General features: G+C 58.9%; 3 protein-coding genes across 15 annotated transcripts; 1 reads left to right on the top strand and 2 right to left on the bottom strand.

Moving 5' to 3' along the window:
* Window positions 1-108: 108 nt before the first annotated feature.
* Window positions 109-1,581, bottom strand: RPL36 (ribosomal protein L36). 2 transcript variants are annotated; one of them, XM_055371394.1, is made up of 4 exons: window positions 1,453-1,581; window positions 1,180-1,274; window positions 328-462; window positions 109-244 (listed from the first exon to the last, which is right to left on the bottom strand). In XM_055371394.1, the coding sequence occupies exons 2-4, from the start codon at window positions 1,270-1,272 to the stop codon at window positions 155-157; spliced, it is 318 nt and encodes a 105-aa protein (XP_055227369.1). In that variant the 5' UTR covers window positions 1,273-1,274; window positions 1,453-1,581; the 3' UTR covers window positions 109-154. The 2 variants fall into 2 exon arrangements, with proteins under 2 accessions (XP_055227369.1, XP_055227367.1); XM_055371392.2 differs by having other exon boundaries at window positions 1,370-1,453.
* Window positions 1,582-3,250: 1,669 nt separating this feature from the next.
* HSD11B1L (hydroxysteroid 11-beta dehydrogenase 1 like) lies at window positions 3,251-10,847 on the bottom strand. Of its 11 annotated transcripts, none has more exons than XM_063702000.1 (8): window positions 10,578-10,845; window positions 6,876-7,741; window positions 6,662-6,792; window positions 5,251-5,362; window positions 4,790-4,881; window positions 4,352-4,499; window positions 4,113-4,278; window positions 3,251-4,028 (listed from the first exon to the last, which is right to left on the bottom strand). In XM_063702000.1, exons 2-8 carry the CDS (start codon window positions 6,946-6,948, stop codon window positions 3,833-3,835), a joined length of 918 nt encoding a protein of 305 aa, XP_063558070.1. In that variant the 5' UTR covers window positions 6,949-7,741; window positions 10,578-10,845; the 3' UTR covers window positions 3,251-3,832. The 11 variants fall into 11 exon arrangements, with proteins under 11 accessions (XP_063558070.1, XP_063558072.1, XP_063558071.1 ...); XM_063702002.1 differs by having other exon boundaries at window positions 6,876-7,000; XM_063702001.1 differs by having other exon boundaries at window positions 6,876-6,962.
* Window positions 10,848-10,922: 75 nt separating this feature from the next.
* MICOS13 (mitochondrial contact site and cristae organizing system subunit 13) lies at window positions 10,923-13,445 on the top strand. 2 transcript variants are annotated; one of them, XM_019015852.4, is made up of 5 exons: window positions 11,211-11,396; window positions 11,604-11,799; window positions 12,091-12,268; window positions 12,459-12,510; window positions 13,218-13,445. In XM_019015852.4, the coding sequence occupies exons 2-5, from the start codon at window positions 11,705-11,707 to the stop codon at window positions 13,313-13,315; spliced, it is 423 nt and encodes a 140-aa protein (XP_018871397.1). In that variant the 5' UTR covers window positions 11,211-11,396; window positions 11,604-11,704; the 3' UTR covers window positions 13,316-13,445. The 2 variants fall into 2 exon arrangements, with proteins under 2 accessions (XP_004059857.1, XP_018871397.1); XM_004059809.5 differs by lacking the exon at window positions 11,604-11,799 and having other exon boundaries at window positions 10,923-11,396.
* The last annotated feature ends 2,898 nt before the right edge of the window (window positions 13,446-16,343 follow it).

Genomic DNA, 16,343 nt, shown 5'->3' with positions numbered 1-16,343 from the left:
CGACCAGGCAGCACCCGGAGAGGGTGTGGCTCAGAGCGGGCAACAGACAGGGGACTGCGGGCCCCCGACACACCCACACCCACCCACGGACAGCAGCAGAGCCAGGGCTTCTGTCAAGCTGTTCTTTATTTCAGGGAGAGGGCAGGGGAGGGGCTCAGTCTTTCTTGGCAGCAGCTTTCCTCATAGCGGCCAGTACGTTGCTCAGCTCCTCCCGCTTCCTCTTGGCGCGGATGTGCGTCCCCACCTGCCAGGGACGAGGCCGCCGTCAGCCCGGCCCTGACTCCCATCCCACCCCGCCCCGCCCCTCGGCCGGCAGCGCCCACCTACCCTTTTCTTGATAAACTTGAGGGCCCGTTTGTCCTTGGAGACCTTCAGTAACTCCATGGCGCGCCGCTCGTACGGGGCAAAGCCACACACCTCCCGAATCATGTCCCGCACGAACTTGGTGTGTTTGGTCAGACGCTGGGGGGGAAAGGGGCGGCCGTCAGGGTAGGGGGAGCCCTGCATTCTAGTTAAGCAGCTTCTCTCGCGCTGCCGCGATTTCCCTGGCTACTTCCTCCCCTCTGTGGGTAGCTGTGAGAACCAAGGTATTAACGCCTAGCGCTTTTCACCGCGCCCGGAGCAGCTCCCATCCTCCCTAAGTCCCACTCTCCGCAACACTGGCAGGACGCACCTGGAGTCTGGGCTGCCTGCTGAATAAAGGCGCCCAATACACTGACACACCTGAAATCCCTCAACCTCACACACCGCAACCTCGGGCCAGCTCCATGAGCGAACTCCTACTCCTGCGTCAGAACCCCAAACCCGCTGCCCGCTGAATAAAGGCGCCCGATACACTGACACACCTGAAATCCCTCAACCTCACACACCGCAACCTCGGGCCAGCTCCATGAGCGAACTCCTACTCCTGCGTCAGAACCCCAAACCCGCTGCCCCGCGCCGCTCTCAAGGTGCTCCCTCTGCCCCAGCGTGGATTGCACGGTCAGGAAAAACCCAGATGGGTGCCCGCCTTCGAGCACCAGGCAGGAAGTCGCACTCCCCCACCCCATCTCTTCCATTCAAGCCCCCCTTAGTTCTGCGCCCGAACGCGCGTTCTTTCAGGTCGAGAGCCTTTGCCCAAGCCATGCCCTCCGCCCTCCAAGAAACCCCCGACAACCTCCGCGCGGCCCCCGCACTCACCCCGCGGCGGCGGCTGTGCCTGGGCTTGCTCACGTTCTTGGTCACTTTGTGGCCCTTGTTGAGGCCCACGGCCATAGGGTAGCGTAGGGCCATGGCTGCGGACAGCGACGGGGAGAAGGGGCGGTGGTGAGTACCGGCTCAGTTCCCGAGGCCCAGAGCCCCGCGTCCCGGCTCCTTCAGCCTCGCTCACCACAACCAACCATCCTCCAACCTGCACAGAGGACCCGGGAGTCCGGATGGCGGCGGATACCGGCAGTGCGGGAAACCACTTACCTGCTGCTCTCCAAAGACGGCCGTGGCGGAAGGGCTGGCGCCGCGCGGAACTCTGGGATATCTACTCGGCTCACGAGGCGCAGGCCAGAGAGGCAAGAACGGCACGCGCTCCCCCTGGCGGCTGGAGTCTTCCCCGCCGTTGCGCTGAGCATGCGCGACCGAGCTCCCTGAGCATGCGCGTTTACTCCTGCGAGCCCGGGAGCTGGAGTCGGAACCAGTGGGGGTGGCTATGGCTGCTCTCCTCCCTCTGCCTGTGAATGAGTTCGAATCCCAACTCCGCCTATTTCGGGCCGACCCTGCATCGACGACATCACCTCTCAGAATTTCTTCACTTGTAGAGCGGGAATAATAATGCCAAACTGTATGAACTGTTAAAACGCCCATTAGGCCGGGCGCGGTGGCTCACGCCTGTAATCTCAGCACTTTGGGAGGTCGAGGCATGTGGATCACGAGGTCAGGAGCTCGAGACCAGCCTAATACGGTGAAACCCCGTCTCTACTAAAAATCCAAAAAATTAGCCAGGCGTGGTGGTGGGCACCTGTAGTCCCAGCTACTCGGGAGGCTGAGGCAGGAGAATGGCGTGAACCCAGGAGGCAGAGCTTGCAGTGAGCCGAGATCGTGCCACTGCACTCCAGCCTGGGCGACAGAGCAAGACTCCGTCTCAATAAATAAATAAATAAATAAATAAATAAATAGCCAGGCGTGGTGGCATGCTCCTGTAATCCCAGCTACGCAGGAGGCTGAGGCAGGAGAATTGCTTGAGCCCAAGAGGCAGAGGTTGCAGTGAGCCGAGATCGCACCACTGCACTTCAGCCTGGGCGACAGAGCGAAACTCCATTTTAAAAAAAAAGGTATTGGTTTTGTTATCAATTGGTCAAGCTCTAGACTAGGTCTGAATACAGCAACGTGTAATAGTGCCCCTTGGGGACATCTGATGTAATTTAGGTGGTGTAGGGATGGGACGCTAAATAACTGAATCGGGTGGCAGAAACACACAAGTTGCCAGTCTTTCTCCTTTAATGCTACTAATATACAAGGAGAGTCTCAATTTAGGGCTGCTCTAATTAGGGTTAGCGCTTTTATGTTTTTTCCAGACAGGGTCTTGCTCTGTCGCCCAGGCTAGAGTGCACTGCTGTAATCATAGCTTATTGCAGCCTTGACTTCCAGGGCTCAAGTGATCCTCCTGCCTTAGCCTCCTTAGCTGGGACCACAGGCATATGCCACCACACCTGGCTAATTTTTTAATTAAAATATTTGTTTGTGGCCGGGTGCAGTGGCTGACACCTGTAATCCCAGCACTTTGAGAGGCCGAGACAGGGGATCACCTAAGGCTAGGAGTTCGAGACCAGCCTGGCCGACATGGTAAAACCCCGTCTCTACTAAAAATACAAAAAGTCAGGCGTTGTGACCCACACCTGTAATCTGAACTATTTGGGAGGCTGAGGCACAAGAATTGCTTGAACCCCGGAGGCAGAGGCTGCAGTGAGCCTAGATCGCACCACTGCACTCCAGCCTGGGCGATAGAGTGAGACTCCGTCTAATAAATAAATAAATAAAGACAGGGTTTCACCATGTTGGCCAGGCTGGTCTCAAACTCCTGACCTCAAGTGATCTGCCCACCTTGACCTCCCAAAGTGCTGGGATTATAGGCGTGAGCCACTGCTCCTGGCCCTCTCAGCCTCCATTTCCCCACCTGTGAAATGGGATTGAGAGTCAAGGCCCCTGATCCACACACCCCCTCCCGCTGCCCGCTGGCTGCTAGCAAATTGGAATTACCAAGGAATTTGAACAACAGATATGCAAGAGAAGAAGAGTTTTTATTCTCGAACAAGAGGCTGGGTCCAGCTCAGAACACACTCTTTCCCTCCTCCTCCCGCTCAGACCCTGCCACCAGGTAGACGAACAGTGTAGACGCCCCTGCAGGTGTGAAGAGTACCAGAGACCCCAGCTAGGGGAAGCTGGCAGGAGTTGGGGAGGGGGGTTCCTCCCAGATGGAATGAATGGAAAGAATTAAATCAGGGACTTAGAGGCGCAGGCAGGAGATGGAGAGGGGTCCATGGGTGGCTCAAGGGTGGCGTGGCCTCTCTCAGCCTTAGTTTACTCATCTGCAAAATGGAAGCAGTCACGTCATCAATCATGGCCAAACAGGTGAGGCCTTGCAAGTCCCCGACAAAGGCGCCTAACACGGGGCACCTGCACCTCCCAAGCCGTGACTGGTTCCAGGTGCCCGTCGTTTTTCTCGGTTTTGCTTTTCTGTCTTGATGACTTCATCTTGGGCTGTGGCCACCCTCTCAGGGGTGTCTCTGTGAGTGTTCTGGCTCCAGGGACAGTTGGAGGGAGGAACATTGCCGTCTGGGACTGGAGGGGCAACCCCCGGTGCTCAGGCTGCAGCCGCGGCCGTGACGTTGAGCTCCTGGCGGATAAACCAGGCCCGCGGGCGCGGCAGCCAGCGCCGGAGCAAGCACAGCAGGCGGAAACGCCACGGGTAGAAGACGCCGGCCGCGCGCGTGGCGCCGCCGCGGATCACGGCCAGGGCTGCCTTGGGCCCCGGGGCCGCCTGGACCCTCGTGACTCCCCTGGGGACAGGAGGGCACGGTGGGGACTGCGGCTGGGTCTGGGCCATGGCCCCCAGCCCAGCCCCCAGCTTGTCCGGGCCTCACCTGACTGCCTCGGCGGCGGAGGCGCGATCTCGGAGGCCCAGGACGCACATGGTGATGGCCACGTTCACGTCCTGCACGTCCAGCTCCCGCCGCAGGGAGCCGAAGAAGCCGTCCAGCGCAAACTTGGCCGCCGAGTAGGGAGTGGAGAACGACGTGGGCACGCGGCCTGGGGGCGCGGACGGCAGCGGCTGAGTGGCTCCCCCTCGTCCGGGAAGCCTGCCCAGACCCTCCAGGCTCACCCGCATCGAGCTCCCCACTCCCCGTCCCGCAGAGCCGGGGCCGGGTGCACGCACCGAGCAGCGAGGACACCACCACCAGGGAGCCCTTGCTGTCCGTCAGGCTGGGCAGCGCCCGCGACGTCAGTTGCACGTAGCTCACAAAGTTTACCTGCAGGCGGCACTCGCGAGTCACCGGCAGAGGCGGAGCCCATGGGCAGGGCGGGGCCAGAAACCCAGAGGGCGGGGCCAGGGCCGGGTCAGAGGCGGGGCCAGAAACCCGGAAGGCGGGCCCGAGGGCGGGGTCAAGGCCGGAGCGGGGGCTTGGGCTAGGAGGGGCGTGGCTGGGGCGGGACGGGTGGAGATCCCGCCCTGGAGAAGGCAGAACCCGGACCGCGAAGGGAACGGACCACCGGTCCCTGAGATAGAGGGGCGGGCCGGGGCCGCGGAGGAGCGGAGCACCTGCATGAGCCAGCGAGTTGCCTGGCGGCTGCGGGCTCGCGTGCCGGCCGGGGCGCCGCCGATGTGGTTCAGCACGAGGTAGTCCAGCCCGCCTGGCCCAGAAACGCCGGTCAGCCCCGGAGGCCCCTCCCCAAGGAAACGATCAAACCCCGCCCCCGAGCTTAGCTCCACCCAGAGCGCTGGTCCAGTGAGCTCCGCCCCAGGTAACTCCCACTACGATCAAAGACACCCAGCCTTGGCCTTACTCCCTGGATCTAGCAAGGTTTGGTTCCCATTCGAGGCCCCGTTCAGAGCTCTTCCCCCAGACGCAATGAGACTCCACCCCGACCACGCCCCCAGTCCCCATTCGTCTCCGCCCTGAGACACCTGTTACTGTAGCCACACCCACAGCCCAATTCTGGTCCTGTCCCTAAGGCCTAGGCCACGGTCCCGGACTCCAGGCTTCAGGCCCAGCCCCTCACCCAGCTTGTCCAGCGCAAACTGCACCACGCTCTCGGGCGCCTCAGGGGAGGCCATGTCCGCCGCGATGTAGAAGACCTTGGGGGCGCCCAGCTTCCGGCAGTTCCCTACCACCTGGGGGGGGCCAGAGCTGCCCGTGGGCCTCTCCTCTACAGCAGCGCTTCCCCCTCCACCGCACCTGCTGGCCATAGGGAGGCCCCCGCCTGAAAACCCCTCCCCTACTCTGAGCCTCGGGCCCCATTCAACATCATTCCCAAAAATTTACCACTGCTTGAGGGGCGCAAAGTGGAGGCCCGCGGGCCAGAATGCTGGCCAATTTGGTGGTTAGTCAATCACCAACATCTAAAACAGGACATTTCACCTACAATTTCCTGATTGCTAGCTTCTCTTGAAATATTGAAAGGTTTGTGCCCAAGAGCCATACCCTTCCTTGAAGTAGCAATGGGCTGCTTGTTGCGAAGAAGTGCCCATCCTTCCCTTCGAGTTTAAGAACCCTGGCTATCAGCACAGGCCTGGACACTCAATACTCTCATTTGTTAAGAAACACTGCATCTTCTAGTCACCGTCTCACTGCATTGGCACAACATCCTAACCCATGAGAAGGTGGGTTTTTTTGTTTGTTTGTTTGAGACAGAGTCTCACTTTGTTGCCCAGGCTGGAGTGCAGTAGTGCGATCTCGGCTCGCTGCAACCTCTGCCTCCGGGGTTCAAGTGATTCTCCTGACTCAGCCTCCCATGTAGCTGGGACTACATGCTCGTGCCACCATGCCCTGCTAATTTTTTTTTCTTTTTTTTGAGACGGAGTATCGCTCTGTCACCCAGGCTGGAGTGCGGTGGCGCGATCTCAGCTCACTGCAACCTCTACCTCCCGGGTTCCAGCAATTCTCCTGCCTCAGCCTCCCCAGTAGCTGGGATTACAGGTGCCTGACACCACGCCGGCTAATTTTTTATTTATTTATTTTATTTTTATTTTTTGTATTTTTAGTAGAGACAGGGTTTCACCATGTTGGCCAGGCTGGTTTTGAACTCCTGACCTCAAGTGATCCGTCCGCCTTGGCCTCCCAAAGTGCTAGGATTACAGGCATGAGCCACCGTGCCTGGCCTAATTTTTGTCTTTTTAGTAGAGACCAGGTTTCGCCATGTTGGCCAGGCTGGTCTTGAACTCCTGACCTCAAGTGATCCACTTGCCTCAGCCTCCCAAAGTGCTGACTACAAGCGTGAGCCACCGTGCCTGGCCAGAAAGTGGTTTTATTGTCCCCGTTTTGCAAATGAGGAAACTGAGAGGCTCAGAGAGGTTAGGCGACTTGCCCAAGGTCACACGGGAAGCCTGGATCATTGCAGGGATTCAAACCCAGGCTCTCTTCCCACCCCCGACGAGCACCCCTACCATTCATCTAGACATGGGGTGGCTCACCTTCTGCAGGAGAGCCTCAGTGTGGGCAGTGAGCACCAGGTGGGAGCCCAGACGCGCGTAGTGATAGGCCAGCTCCTCACCAACACCAGCGTTGGCCCCTGTCAGCAGCACTCGCGCTCCCTGGAGGCTGGCTGGCCATAGCCGGGGTGGTCACTCTGGGCGGAGGACAGGACAGCTGGCCCGGTTTCTCCCTCCCTCAACCCCAGGTGCTCACCTGGGTCGAAGTTGTCATCCCAATAATAGGCGAAGAACAGGGCCCCCAGCCCTGTGAGGAGAAGCACCTTCATGGTCCTCTGTGGGCCTGCAGAGGGACAGGGGACAGAGGTGGCCGGCACAGGCCTGGCCCACAGCCACCCATGTTTGGTGGGTGTTTGGTGATGCCACCGCCTTGGATCCACGCCTTCCTATCCACCTCCACAGCCACCACCTGTCCAGGCCACCACAGTGGCTCCATGAACCACCGCACCTGCACCCTCCCCCTCCACCCTTCTCAGCCCTCTCCATCCGCACACCTTGCCTCTCCTGGACTGAAAATCCTTCCTGTTCCAGTTAGAATAAAAACCAGACTCCTTGGTGGCTACAAACGCCCTGTGTGGACCTGTCCTCCTTGCTCACTCCGCTCCACTAAAACAGACCCTTCACTGTTCCTTGAAACCAGCCAGTCACTATCTTGCCTCAGGGCCTTCTCATGGGCTGTTCCTACTGCCTAGAATGCTGTTCCCGGATATAACCCAATGGCTTGCTCTCTCACTTCTTTCAAGTCTCAGTGCAAAAGTGACCTCCTTCAGCTGGATGTGGTGGCTCATGCCTGGAATCCCAGCACTTTGGGAGGCTGAGGCGGGCAAATCACTTGAGATCAGGAGTTCGAGACCAGCCTGGCCAACATGGTGAAACCCCATCTCTATTAAAAATACAAAAATTAGCCGGGCGCGGTGGCAGGCGCCTGTAATCCCAGCTACTCAGGGGGCTGAGGCACACACATGCCTGTAATCCAGATACTTGGGAGGCTGAGGCAGGAGAATCGCTTGAACCTGGGAGGCAGAAGTTGTAGTGTGCCGAGATTTGCCATTGCGCTCCAGCCTAGGCAACAAGAGCGAAACTCCGTATCAAAAACAAACAAACAAACAAACAAAAAAAGAACAGTGACCTCCTTCAAGTGAGGGCCTCCTTTTTTTTATTATTTATTTATTTTATTTTATTTTATTTTTTTATTTTTGAGGCAGAGTCTCACTCTGTTGCTCAGGCTGGAGTGCAGTGGTGCGACCATAGCTCACTGCAGCCTGGACCTCTTGGGCTCAAGCAATCCTCTTGCCTCGGCCAATGGAGCAGCTGGGACTACAGGTGGGCGCACCAGCACACCCAACTAATCATCGTATTTTTTGTAGGGATGGGGTCTCACTATGCTGCCCAGGCTGATTTTGAACTCCAGGGCTCAAGTGATCCTCCTGCCTCAGCCTCCCAAAGTGCTGGGATTACAGGTGTGAACCACCGTGCCCAGCCCAAGGATCATTTGTTACTCATTTCACCATCCTTCTCTCCCTGTAGACCATCAGCTCCATAAGGGCAGGAAGGAAATGGAAATCTTCTATTTTGTTCACTATTGGGTCTTCTTCAGGGCCCAAAACTGTGCCAGGTACACAGTAGGTGCTCAATAGGTACCAGATTGATCATGGAGTGATATGAGGCACGTGGGAGGCGAGAGGTGAGGAAGCCAAGAGACAGCTCGCTCTCTGGAGACACCCAGAAGGCATTTGACACATGGGGCTGGGTTGGAGACAGAGGTGCCTGCGTCATCCAGATGAAGATATGATTTATGATTTCAGCTGTGGGAGCTGATTCACTAATTCCAGGGAGAAGGTGAAAGAGAGATACAGTCCAGGTTCTTTTTTTTTTTTTTTTTTTTTTTTTTTGAGACTGAGTTTCACTCTTGTTGCACAGGCTGGGATTACACTTTGTAATCCCAGCATTTTGGGAGGCCGAGGTGGGCGGATCACTTGAGGTTGGGAGTTCGAGACCAGCCTGACCAACATGGAGAAACCCAGTCTCTACTAAAAATACTAAATTAGCTGGGCATGCTGGCACATGCCTGTGATCCCAGCCAATGGAGCAGCTAGGACTACAGGTGGGTGCACCAGCACGCCCAACTAATCATTGTATTTTTTGTAGAGATGGGGTCTCCTGCTGAGGCAGGAGAATTGCTTGAACCCAGCAGGGCGGAGATTGCAGTGAGCTGAGATCGCCCCACTGCATTCCAGCCTGGGCAACAGAGTGAGACTCTGTCTAAAAAAAAAAAAAAAAAAAAAAAAGTCAATGGGACAAGGGGAAGGGGACTTCCAGAACCAGGAAGCTGAGACAGACCAGATGGAGCGGATCATTGAGGAGTCCCTAAATCTCCCATCTGTAGGTCCAGCCCTAGGTTCTTTGCCTCTGCTGTCTTCTGGGTGTCTCCTCCTGACAACCTCCAGGCCCCTTAGAACCAGCAGGACTCAATCCAGGCTCAGCATGTCACCCCATACCTGCTTCTCTTCCCAGCTCACCATCACAGAAATAGCCCCACTGTCCCCTGTCCCTAAATGGGAGACCCAGGTATTGTCCTCACCTCCTTCTATCCTTTCACCCCCATGAGTTCATGGTTTTCAGATCTTATCAGTTCTCCCTCTCCAGTCTCTCCCCAGCTGTCCCTTCCTCTCTCTCTCCAGGACTCCCAGATTGTCACCTCCCTCCTAGACCCTACCCCGGGCCTGACCACCCCCATCTTTCCTTTGGCCTCCCTTCCATCTCCCACTTGGTCTCCCCCACCTCCACACTGGCTTCCCCATGTCCATACTCATTCTCTCCCTGCCTCTTCTGTCAATGCAGCCAAAGGCGTCTGTGTCAAAAGCAACATGGCCATGGCCCTTCCTGCTCCAAACCCTCTCAGGGGTCCCCACTGCAACTGATGGAAACCAGGCTCCTCACTGCACCCCATGAGGCCCTGCAGGTATAGCCCCTGACTACCTGTCTATCCTCCTCTCCCACGGCCCCATCTATGAATCGTTCAGTTCTCAAAATAATGAACTCCTCACCTTTCCCAGACACACCAGGCATGCCCACAGCAAGAAACGAGCTTCCACCTTTTCCCCTTCCAGGGACAGCCCATGAAGCCCCTCTGCTCATCCCTCTTTCCACCCCCAGCTCTACACTGACTGCAGCAGCCCGGCAGGGGGAAGTGGGACCAGATGGACTGACGGGTGGACGGATGGGTGGATGGATGAATGGATAGATGGACAGATGCATGTATGGATGCATAGATAGAAGGATGGATGGGTGGATGGCCAGATGAATAGATGGATGGGTGGATGGATGGATGATGGACGGAGAGATGTATGGGTGGATAGATGGATGAGTGGATGGATGGATGAATGGATAAGTGGGGGGAACACATAAATGGATGGATGGATGGATGGATGGATGGATGGATGGATGGATGGATGGATGGATGGATGGACGGACGGATGGATGGATGGATGGATGGACGGATGGATGGATGGACGGATAGATGAGTGGATGGCCAGATAGATGGATGGGTGGACAGATGGATGAGTGGAAGGATGGGGGGAGCAGATGGATGAATGGATGGGTGGGTGGGTGGCCGGACAGATGGATGAACGGAAGTGTGGATGGATAGATGGAAGGATGGATGGGTGGATGGCCAGATGGATAGACGGGTGGGGGACAGATGGATGGATGGAAGGATGGACGTATGGACGGATAGATGGGAAGATGAACGGTTGAAGCAGCCCGGCCGAAATGCGGGAGAAATGGGGGGAAGCCCTGCAGAATGCATCGGCCCCTTCTTGACCTCGGCGGGCCTTAGCTTCCCCTCTGAACAAAGCGGGCGTGTGACCCTCTGCGCACCCCTAAACCGTGCACTCACCCGCTCAGGCCTCAGTTTCCCCCACTGTCCAGCGGGGGTGGGGTCCCGGGCTGGGAGCCACGCGAACGCCCCCACGGTCCTCTCTTCTCGGCCGCCTCCTGCCGGGTCCCCGACCGCACCCCCTCCCGTAGGGCACGGGTCACGTGACTCGAAGCCCACCTCCTCCCGGGGAGGGGCAGGGCCTCGGGGACCCAGCGCCGGAGCGTCGCCGGGCAACAGTTCCCGCCTGGTCTCCACCTCCCAGCAGGGGCCCGGCCCCGCCCCCTGGGCGGACGCCCCGCCTCCGAATCGATCACGTGAGGGGGCCGCGGCTCTCGAACAATCCCGCCCTCTCGTTGCCGTGACAACCGCCTTGTAGGCACACTCTTCTTAAGTCCGGGCCCTTGGTCCCCCGCGCGGGCGCGGGTGGATCTCTCGGGCTCTGACTTCTTTTCGGGTCACCTTCAGGCTTCAGCCAGGCACCTGACGCCTCTTTCCCCTCACGGTGCCAGGGCCGGGCCGGGCCGAACTACATTTCCCAGGAGGCTCCGCGGCCAGGTGCAAACAGCGCCGTGCTGACTACATTTCCCAGACAGCCTTGCGGCGGCCCGGGCCTTAAAGCGTCCATTTCCCAGCGGCCCTCCGCTGCGAGACCGCAGCCCTTCTCTGGAGTCTCAGAGCCGCAAGACACCACGACTCCCAGAGGACCTTGCGTCGGGCAAGAAAGACTACACCTTCCAGAGGCCTCTGCGGCGCCGCGACAGGAAGCGGCGGGCGAGCCGAGTGTCCTTGCGCGTGGATCCGAGCGACCATGGTGGCCCGGGTGTGGTCGCTGATGAGGTGCGTGGGGGCGCCGGAGGGGACCCGAGTCCCCGAAAAAGTCCCTTTTTGTAGGCATCCCTGTCTCCATTCTGGTCCCGATCTGCTCTTCGCTTCCCGTAGAGTCACTTCGCCTTCGTCCCCCGCCTATGGGCCAGATAGGGAAACTGAGGCTTCAGCGGGGTGGGGCTTCCCGAGGTCGCCAATCCCCTCCCTCCTGCTTCCCAGCGAGCCCTTGGCGTTCCGTTCGCGGTGTCAGCCTCCGCCTCCGAGCCTCAGTTGTCTTCTCTGTGAAGTGGGAATGCCGGTGAATCCTGCCGCTGGCGTGGATGAGAAGTGAATGCGTGCTCGGAGCTACAAGTGACAGCGGGCAGGAGGCGCCCAGGGACACTTGGTTTCTCCAGGGCTGGAAGGCTTCTAGAAGGTCAAGATCTTACGTCTTCACTGCCCCTGCTCACTGTGGGACTTTGAGTGACCCACTCTCCCCCTCTGGGTTTCAGTTCATCAGTTAAAGTGGCGTCCAGCCGCCCTGCCTTGCACGTTGTAAAACGAGTGCTGTATATAATAGGGGTCTGGGTCGACGGTGCTGCACTACAGAGTGTCACCCTGTGGACGGTGAGCCCTCAGGAGGGTCTCACTCTCCCCGTGGGCCTTGGCCCCTGAGGGTGGCTGTCAGTGTCCGCTGAGCTTCTGCTCCTCCCGTCCCTGCCCGCAGGTTCCTCATCAAGGGAAGTGTGGCTGGGGGCGCCGTCTACCTGGTGTACGACCAGGAGCTGCTGGGGCCCAGCGACAAGAGCCAGGCAGCCCTACAGAAGGCTGGGGAGGTGGTCCCCCCCGCCATGTACCAGTTCAGCCAGTACGTGTGTCAGCAGACAGGTCTGCAGATACCCCAGGTACTACGGGCCGGGAGCGAGGCCCAGGGCTTGGCGGGTGGTCAGCTCTGGGAGGTCCCTCCAGCCCTGCACGATGTTGTCCTCCATATTGATGCTGGCCTGATTCTCCGGCCTGTCCTCCTCCCTCCGCCTCTGGGGATGGGCTGCTGAGCCTTTTCACCAGTTCTTTCTGCCCATCTCTTTTTCCCAGCTCCCAGCCCCTCCAAAGATTTACTTTCCCATCCGTGACTCCTGGAATGCAGGTAAGGCACCCAGTTTCTTTGCTTGGAGGGAGACACCCCAGTCTAGCCCCTCTCCCCACTTCCTGGCCATTCCTTTCTGTCCATCCTCCTTCCTGCCGGACACGTGTCTCTTAGGGATCTAAAAGGGAAAGGAGGCGGAGCACAGTGGCTCACGCCTGTAATCCCAGCACTTTGGGAGGCTGAGGTGGGCGGATCATCTGAAGTCAGGAGTTCGAGACCAGCCTGGGCAACATGGTGAAACCCCATCTCTACTAAAAATACAAAAATTAACCGTGCGTGGTGGTGCACACCTGTAATCCCAGCTGCTGCTTGAGAGGCTGAGGCAGGAGAATTGCTTGAACCCAGGAGGCAGAGGTTGCAGTGAGCCGAGGTTGCACCACTGCACTCCAGCCTGGGCGACAGGGCGAGACTCCATCTCAAAAAAATAAAATACAAAAATTAGCCTGGTATGGTGGCACACTTGTAGTCCCAGCTACTTGGGAGGCTGAGGCAAGAGAATCGCTTGAACCCAGGAGGCGAAGGTTGCAGTGAGCCGAGATTGCACTACTGCACTCCAGCCTGGGAGACAGAGTGAGACTCCGTCCCCGCCCCCCACCCACCCCCCACCGACCCCCCACCGCCCAAAACAAACTCTAGAGTTTCCCAGGGGTTGGAGGCTGGGTGAGGCTGGGAGGGGAGTATCACCAGTGGCCGTCCCTCTCCCACAGGCATCATGATGGTGATGTCAGCTCTGTCGGTGGCCCCCTCCAAGGCCCGCGAGTACTCCAAGGAGGGCTGGGAGTATGTGAAGGCGCGCACCAAGTAGCGAGTCAGTAGGGGTCGCCTGCCCCGGCCAGAACGGGCAGGGCTGCCACTGACCTGAAGACTCCGGACTGGGACCCCACTCCGAGGGCAGCTCCCGGCCTTGCCGGCCCAATAAAGGACTTCAGAAGTGTTCCCTGACCTGTGTGCTGGCCCCAGAGAGCACAGGGTTGGCCTGGTGGTGCCCAGAGCACCGAGGCCTGGGCTTCTGGCTCCTGATGGCTTGTCAGGGCTTGACCTTGACCACAGGCCATAGCTCTCCCCTTTGCCGTCTGTTCTGGTGCGGGAAGTCAGAGGTCAGAGCGGCTGCTCCTGGTGCTCCAGAGGCTGTGCTCTGGGGCCAGGAAAGTGCTTTGGCCAAGCCTGGGTTGTGGAGGGTCTTGGTTTTGGAGGGCTGAGACCAGGGTAGGACAGTGGAAGAGCCAGAGTGGACAGAAGTGGGGTCTGCTTTCCTGCGGGACACAGGGCAGGAGCCCCCAGGGCCACTGGTTCCTGCCCTCCTCAGCTCCTGTCTGCAGTCCTGTCCCCGGCCCTTCCTTGGCCGGACTCCACCCTCATTCCACCCTCTCCCCGACAACCCTAGCAGGGGAATCCTGGTCATTGAAGGAAATCCAGGTGTTTGTTGCCATTCAGAGGGTCTCCCGGACATCGCCTCTCCCCTGGGACGCCTTCCCTGACACACCTGCCGCACACTGGCCAGGCTACCTGGCAGCCTGCACGGTTCCCCTGCATCAGGCATGAGCCCTGGGAGGCTCCCAGCACCCAGCCACAGAGGGCGATCCACAGGGTTGGGTGATGGCAAGAGGCCTGTGCCCAGAAACCAGTCTGGCGGCTCCAGACAGATGGGGGTGGTGGGGGGCTTGGGTGGGGCCAGAGGCCTCTGTAGGATGCTGCCCTGGGAGCAGGGAGCAGACAGGTGATGCTCACCGAGCTGGCACAGGGTCCCCGTCCCCAAGAGTTCAGGGGTTTATGTTGCTTGGTATAGGGAACTGAGCTTAGGAGGGGACAGCTGTTACAGAGGAGAGGAGCAGAGACTAGAGGCCGGGGCATCTCCCCCGCTGTCCCACTCAGAGAGGAGAAGCCACTGGCCTGAGCAGGGCGTAGGAGGGGTGTGGCTGGGAGCAGCGGCCTAGTCTGGTGGAAGGGGAGTCCACAGGGCCTGCCCACCCCATTCCCCCCAGGAGCGTGGTCCCGGGGCAGGTCCCCCACATCTGATGTGCCCTGTCCTTACTGGGCCTTAGCAGTGGTGGGGGCAGGTCTAGGGTGAGGGAGGGATAAGCAGGGCAGGGGAGCATCACTGACCCTCAGTGCTGCAGGAGGAAGCCGGTGCTCGCCGGAGCACCCACGCACTCACTGTCCCCTGACACCGCCCACCAAGTCCTTCCCAAAGGCCCAGGAAGGAGCAGACTTCAGGCCCATTTTACAGACGAAGAAACTTGCACAGACAGACAGTTCTGTCTGCCCAGCCTGTCCGGAGCCCAGGCTGTTCACCACAAACCCTCACAGGGGATGCAGAATTTCTAGTCGCCTGGCACCCAGGCACCCAGCCGCAGCCCCGGCCTGTGAGGACAGGAGGGGTTTGCACTCAGTGCTGTGATACCATGGCTGGGCCAGGGGGCGTCCGTCCGCTCCAGGAGGCCTCTGCAGCCTCACACATGTTACCGTCACTGTTAGAGGGGAAGGACTGGACGAGGCCAGTGAGCAGCTGCTTTCTGGCCCCTCCCCTCCATCCAGGCGGCCGGGTCCTGCAGCTCCACGAATGTGGCTTAGTTCTTCCCTGGGGTCACAGGCTTTATCCCATGAGTTCGTCCTCACCCATCCACTGGCACCTGTGTGCAAGAACATGCCTGGGGTCAGGGGAGTTGGGGGGCCATGGAAGTGGAGCTCCAGAAAGCAGAGGTGGCTGAGGCAGGTCTAGGGGTGACTTTGGGGAGGCGGGAAGGGGCTGGGGAAACACCTGACCACACCCACAGCCAAGACCACAGAGCAAGGCAAGGCTAGCATGTGGCACAGTGCCATTTGACAGCTGGGGTCACTCGATAGCTGGAAGCAGGATGGGCTAGGAACGGAGTCCAGGGAAAGCTAGCCCATCATGATGTGGGCTGGGCAGAGCTAGAAGAGAGAGCAGGGGGAGTCCATAGGCGGAGGCCAGCTGGGGCTGAGGCGTGGGGGACACCGAGTGGCTGCCCTTCCTTTCAGCTGTCATCACAGCTGCCCATGGTCCCGCTCCAGCCTTGAGCGCACTTTGCCCGGCCCTGGCCTGGAGTGAGTGCTAACTCGCCATCCCAAGGAGTGGTGGGTGCAGCAGAAATGGAGGTGATTAGCTGGGTGCGGTGGCATGTGCCTGTAGCCCCGGCTGAGGCAGGAGGATCACTGGGACATTGAGTCTGCAGTGAGCCATGACTCCACCACCGCACTCCAGCCTGGGTGACACAGTGAGACCCTGTCTCTTAATAATAAAGCCAAGGTAACCAGGAGCAACATGAGCCCTGAGGGTCCCCAACCCTGACTGGGGGATGCTGGGCTCAGAGTCTCCATGGTACCAGCCCAGAGCATGTTCAGCCCACCTTTGGCCCCATCCATCTGGTGCCATACGGGCCAGCGGCAACCTGGCTTCTCCCCGTGTGGGCTGAGGGCTGAGCAGCCAGTTTTAATTAAATCTGAAAGGACAAGGTGACAACCGAAGCAGCTGACAGCCACGCGTTTTCCCATCTAACATGGTCCTGGAAATGAGTTTGCTGTCAGTAGACATGTAGGATTTTTCTTCTCAGACACTTTGCAAGCCAGGGACTTCCAGCCGGCGACGCCTAGCCTGGGCCTCGCTTGGCCATGCTGGCATGCCTCAGTCGCCTGTGTTATAGCTTGTACCTGCGTTCCGTGGTTCCCGAGCTATTGTACTGCGCCCAGGAAGAATGAGGATACGCTGGACATTGAAGGCTGAGGAGGGAGGAGAAGAATTTTATTGAGTGACTGAACAGCTTTCAGTGGAGGGAGGATGCGGGGGGTGGTTCTCTCCTCCTCGTGTAGCTGGG

The sequence above is a fragment of the Gorilla gorilla genome, chromosome 20 (assembly GCF_029281585.2).
Source record: "Gorilla gorilla gorilla isolate KB3781 chromosome 20, NHGRI_mGorGor1-v2.1_pri, whole genome shotgun sequence".
NCBI classification, from domain to species: Eukaryota; Metazoa; Chordata; class Mammalia; order Primates; family Hominidae; genus Gorilla; species Gorilla gorilla.
Note: the sequence above shows the minus strand (reverse complement) of the source record. Positions and strands in the feature narration are given on the sequence as shown.

Excerpts from the sequence above, each read along its gene's own strand:
- MICOS13 (XM_019015852.4), top strand. The coding sequence starts at position 11,705 with ATGAGAAGTGAATGCGTGCTCGGAGCTACAAGTGACAGCGGGCAGGAG. Across the intron at positions 11,800-12,090 it reads GGCTGGAAGGCTTCTAGAAG|GTTCCTCATCAAGGGAAGTG; the intron begins GTCAAGATCTTA and ends CCCTGCCCGCAG. Across the intron at positions 12,511-13,217 it reads CCGTGACTCCTGGAATGCAG|GCATCATGATGGTGATGTCA; the intron begins GTAAGGCACCCA and ends CCTCTCCCACAG.
- HSD11B1L (XM_063702000.1), bottom strand. The coding sequence starts at position 6,948 with ATGAAGGTGCTTCTCCTCACAGGGCTGGGGGCCCTGTTCTTCGCCTAT. Across the intron at positions 4,882-5,250 it reads GTTTGCGCTGGACAAGCTGG|GCGGGCTGGACTACCTCGTG; the intron begins GTGAGGGGCTGG and ends TTTCTGGGCCAG. Across the intron at positions 4,279-4,351 it reads GAGTGGGGAGCTCGATGCGG|GCCGCGTGCCCACGTCGTTC; the intron begins GTGAGCCTGGAG and ends CCGCGCCCCCAG.
- RPL36 (XM_055371392.2), bottom strand. Across the intron at positions 463-1,179 it reads GGCACAGCCGCCGCCGCGGG|CGTCTGACCAAACACACCAA; the intron begins GTGAGTGCGGGG and ends TTTCCCCCCCAG. Across the intron at positions 245-327 it reads TCAAGTTTATCAAGAAAAGG|GTGGGGACGCACATCCGCGC; the intron begins GTAGGTGGGCGC and ends CGTCCCTGGCAG.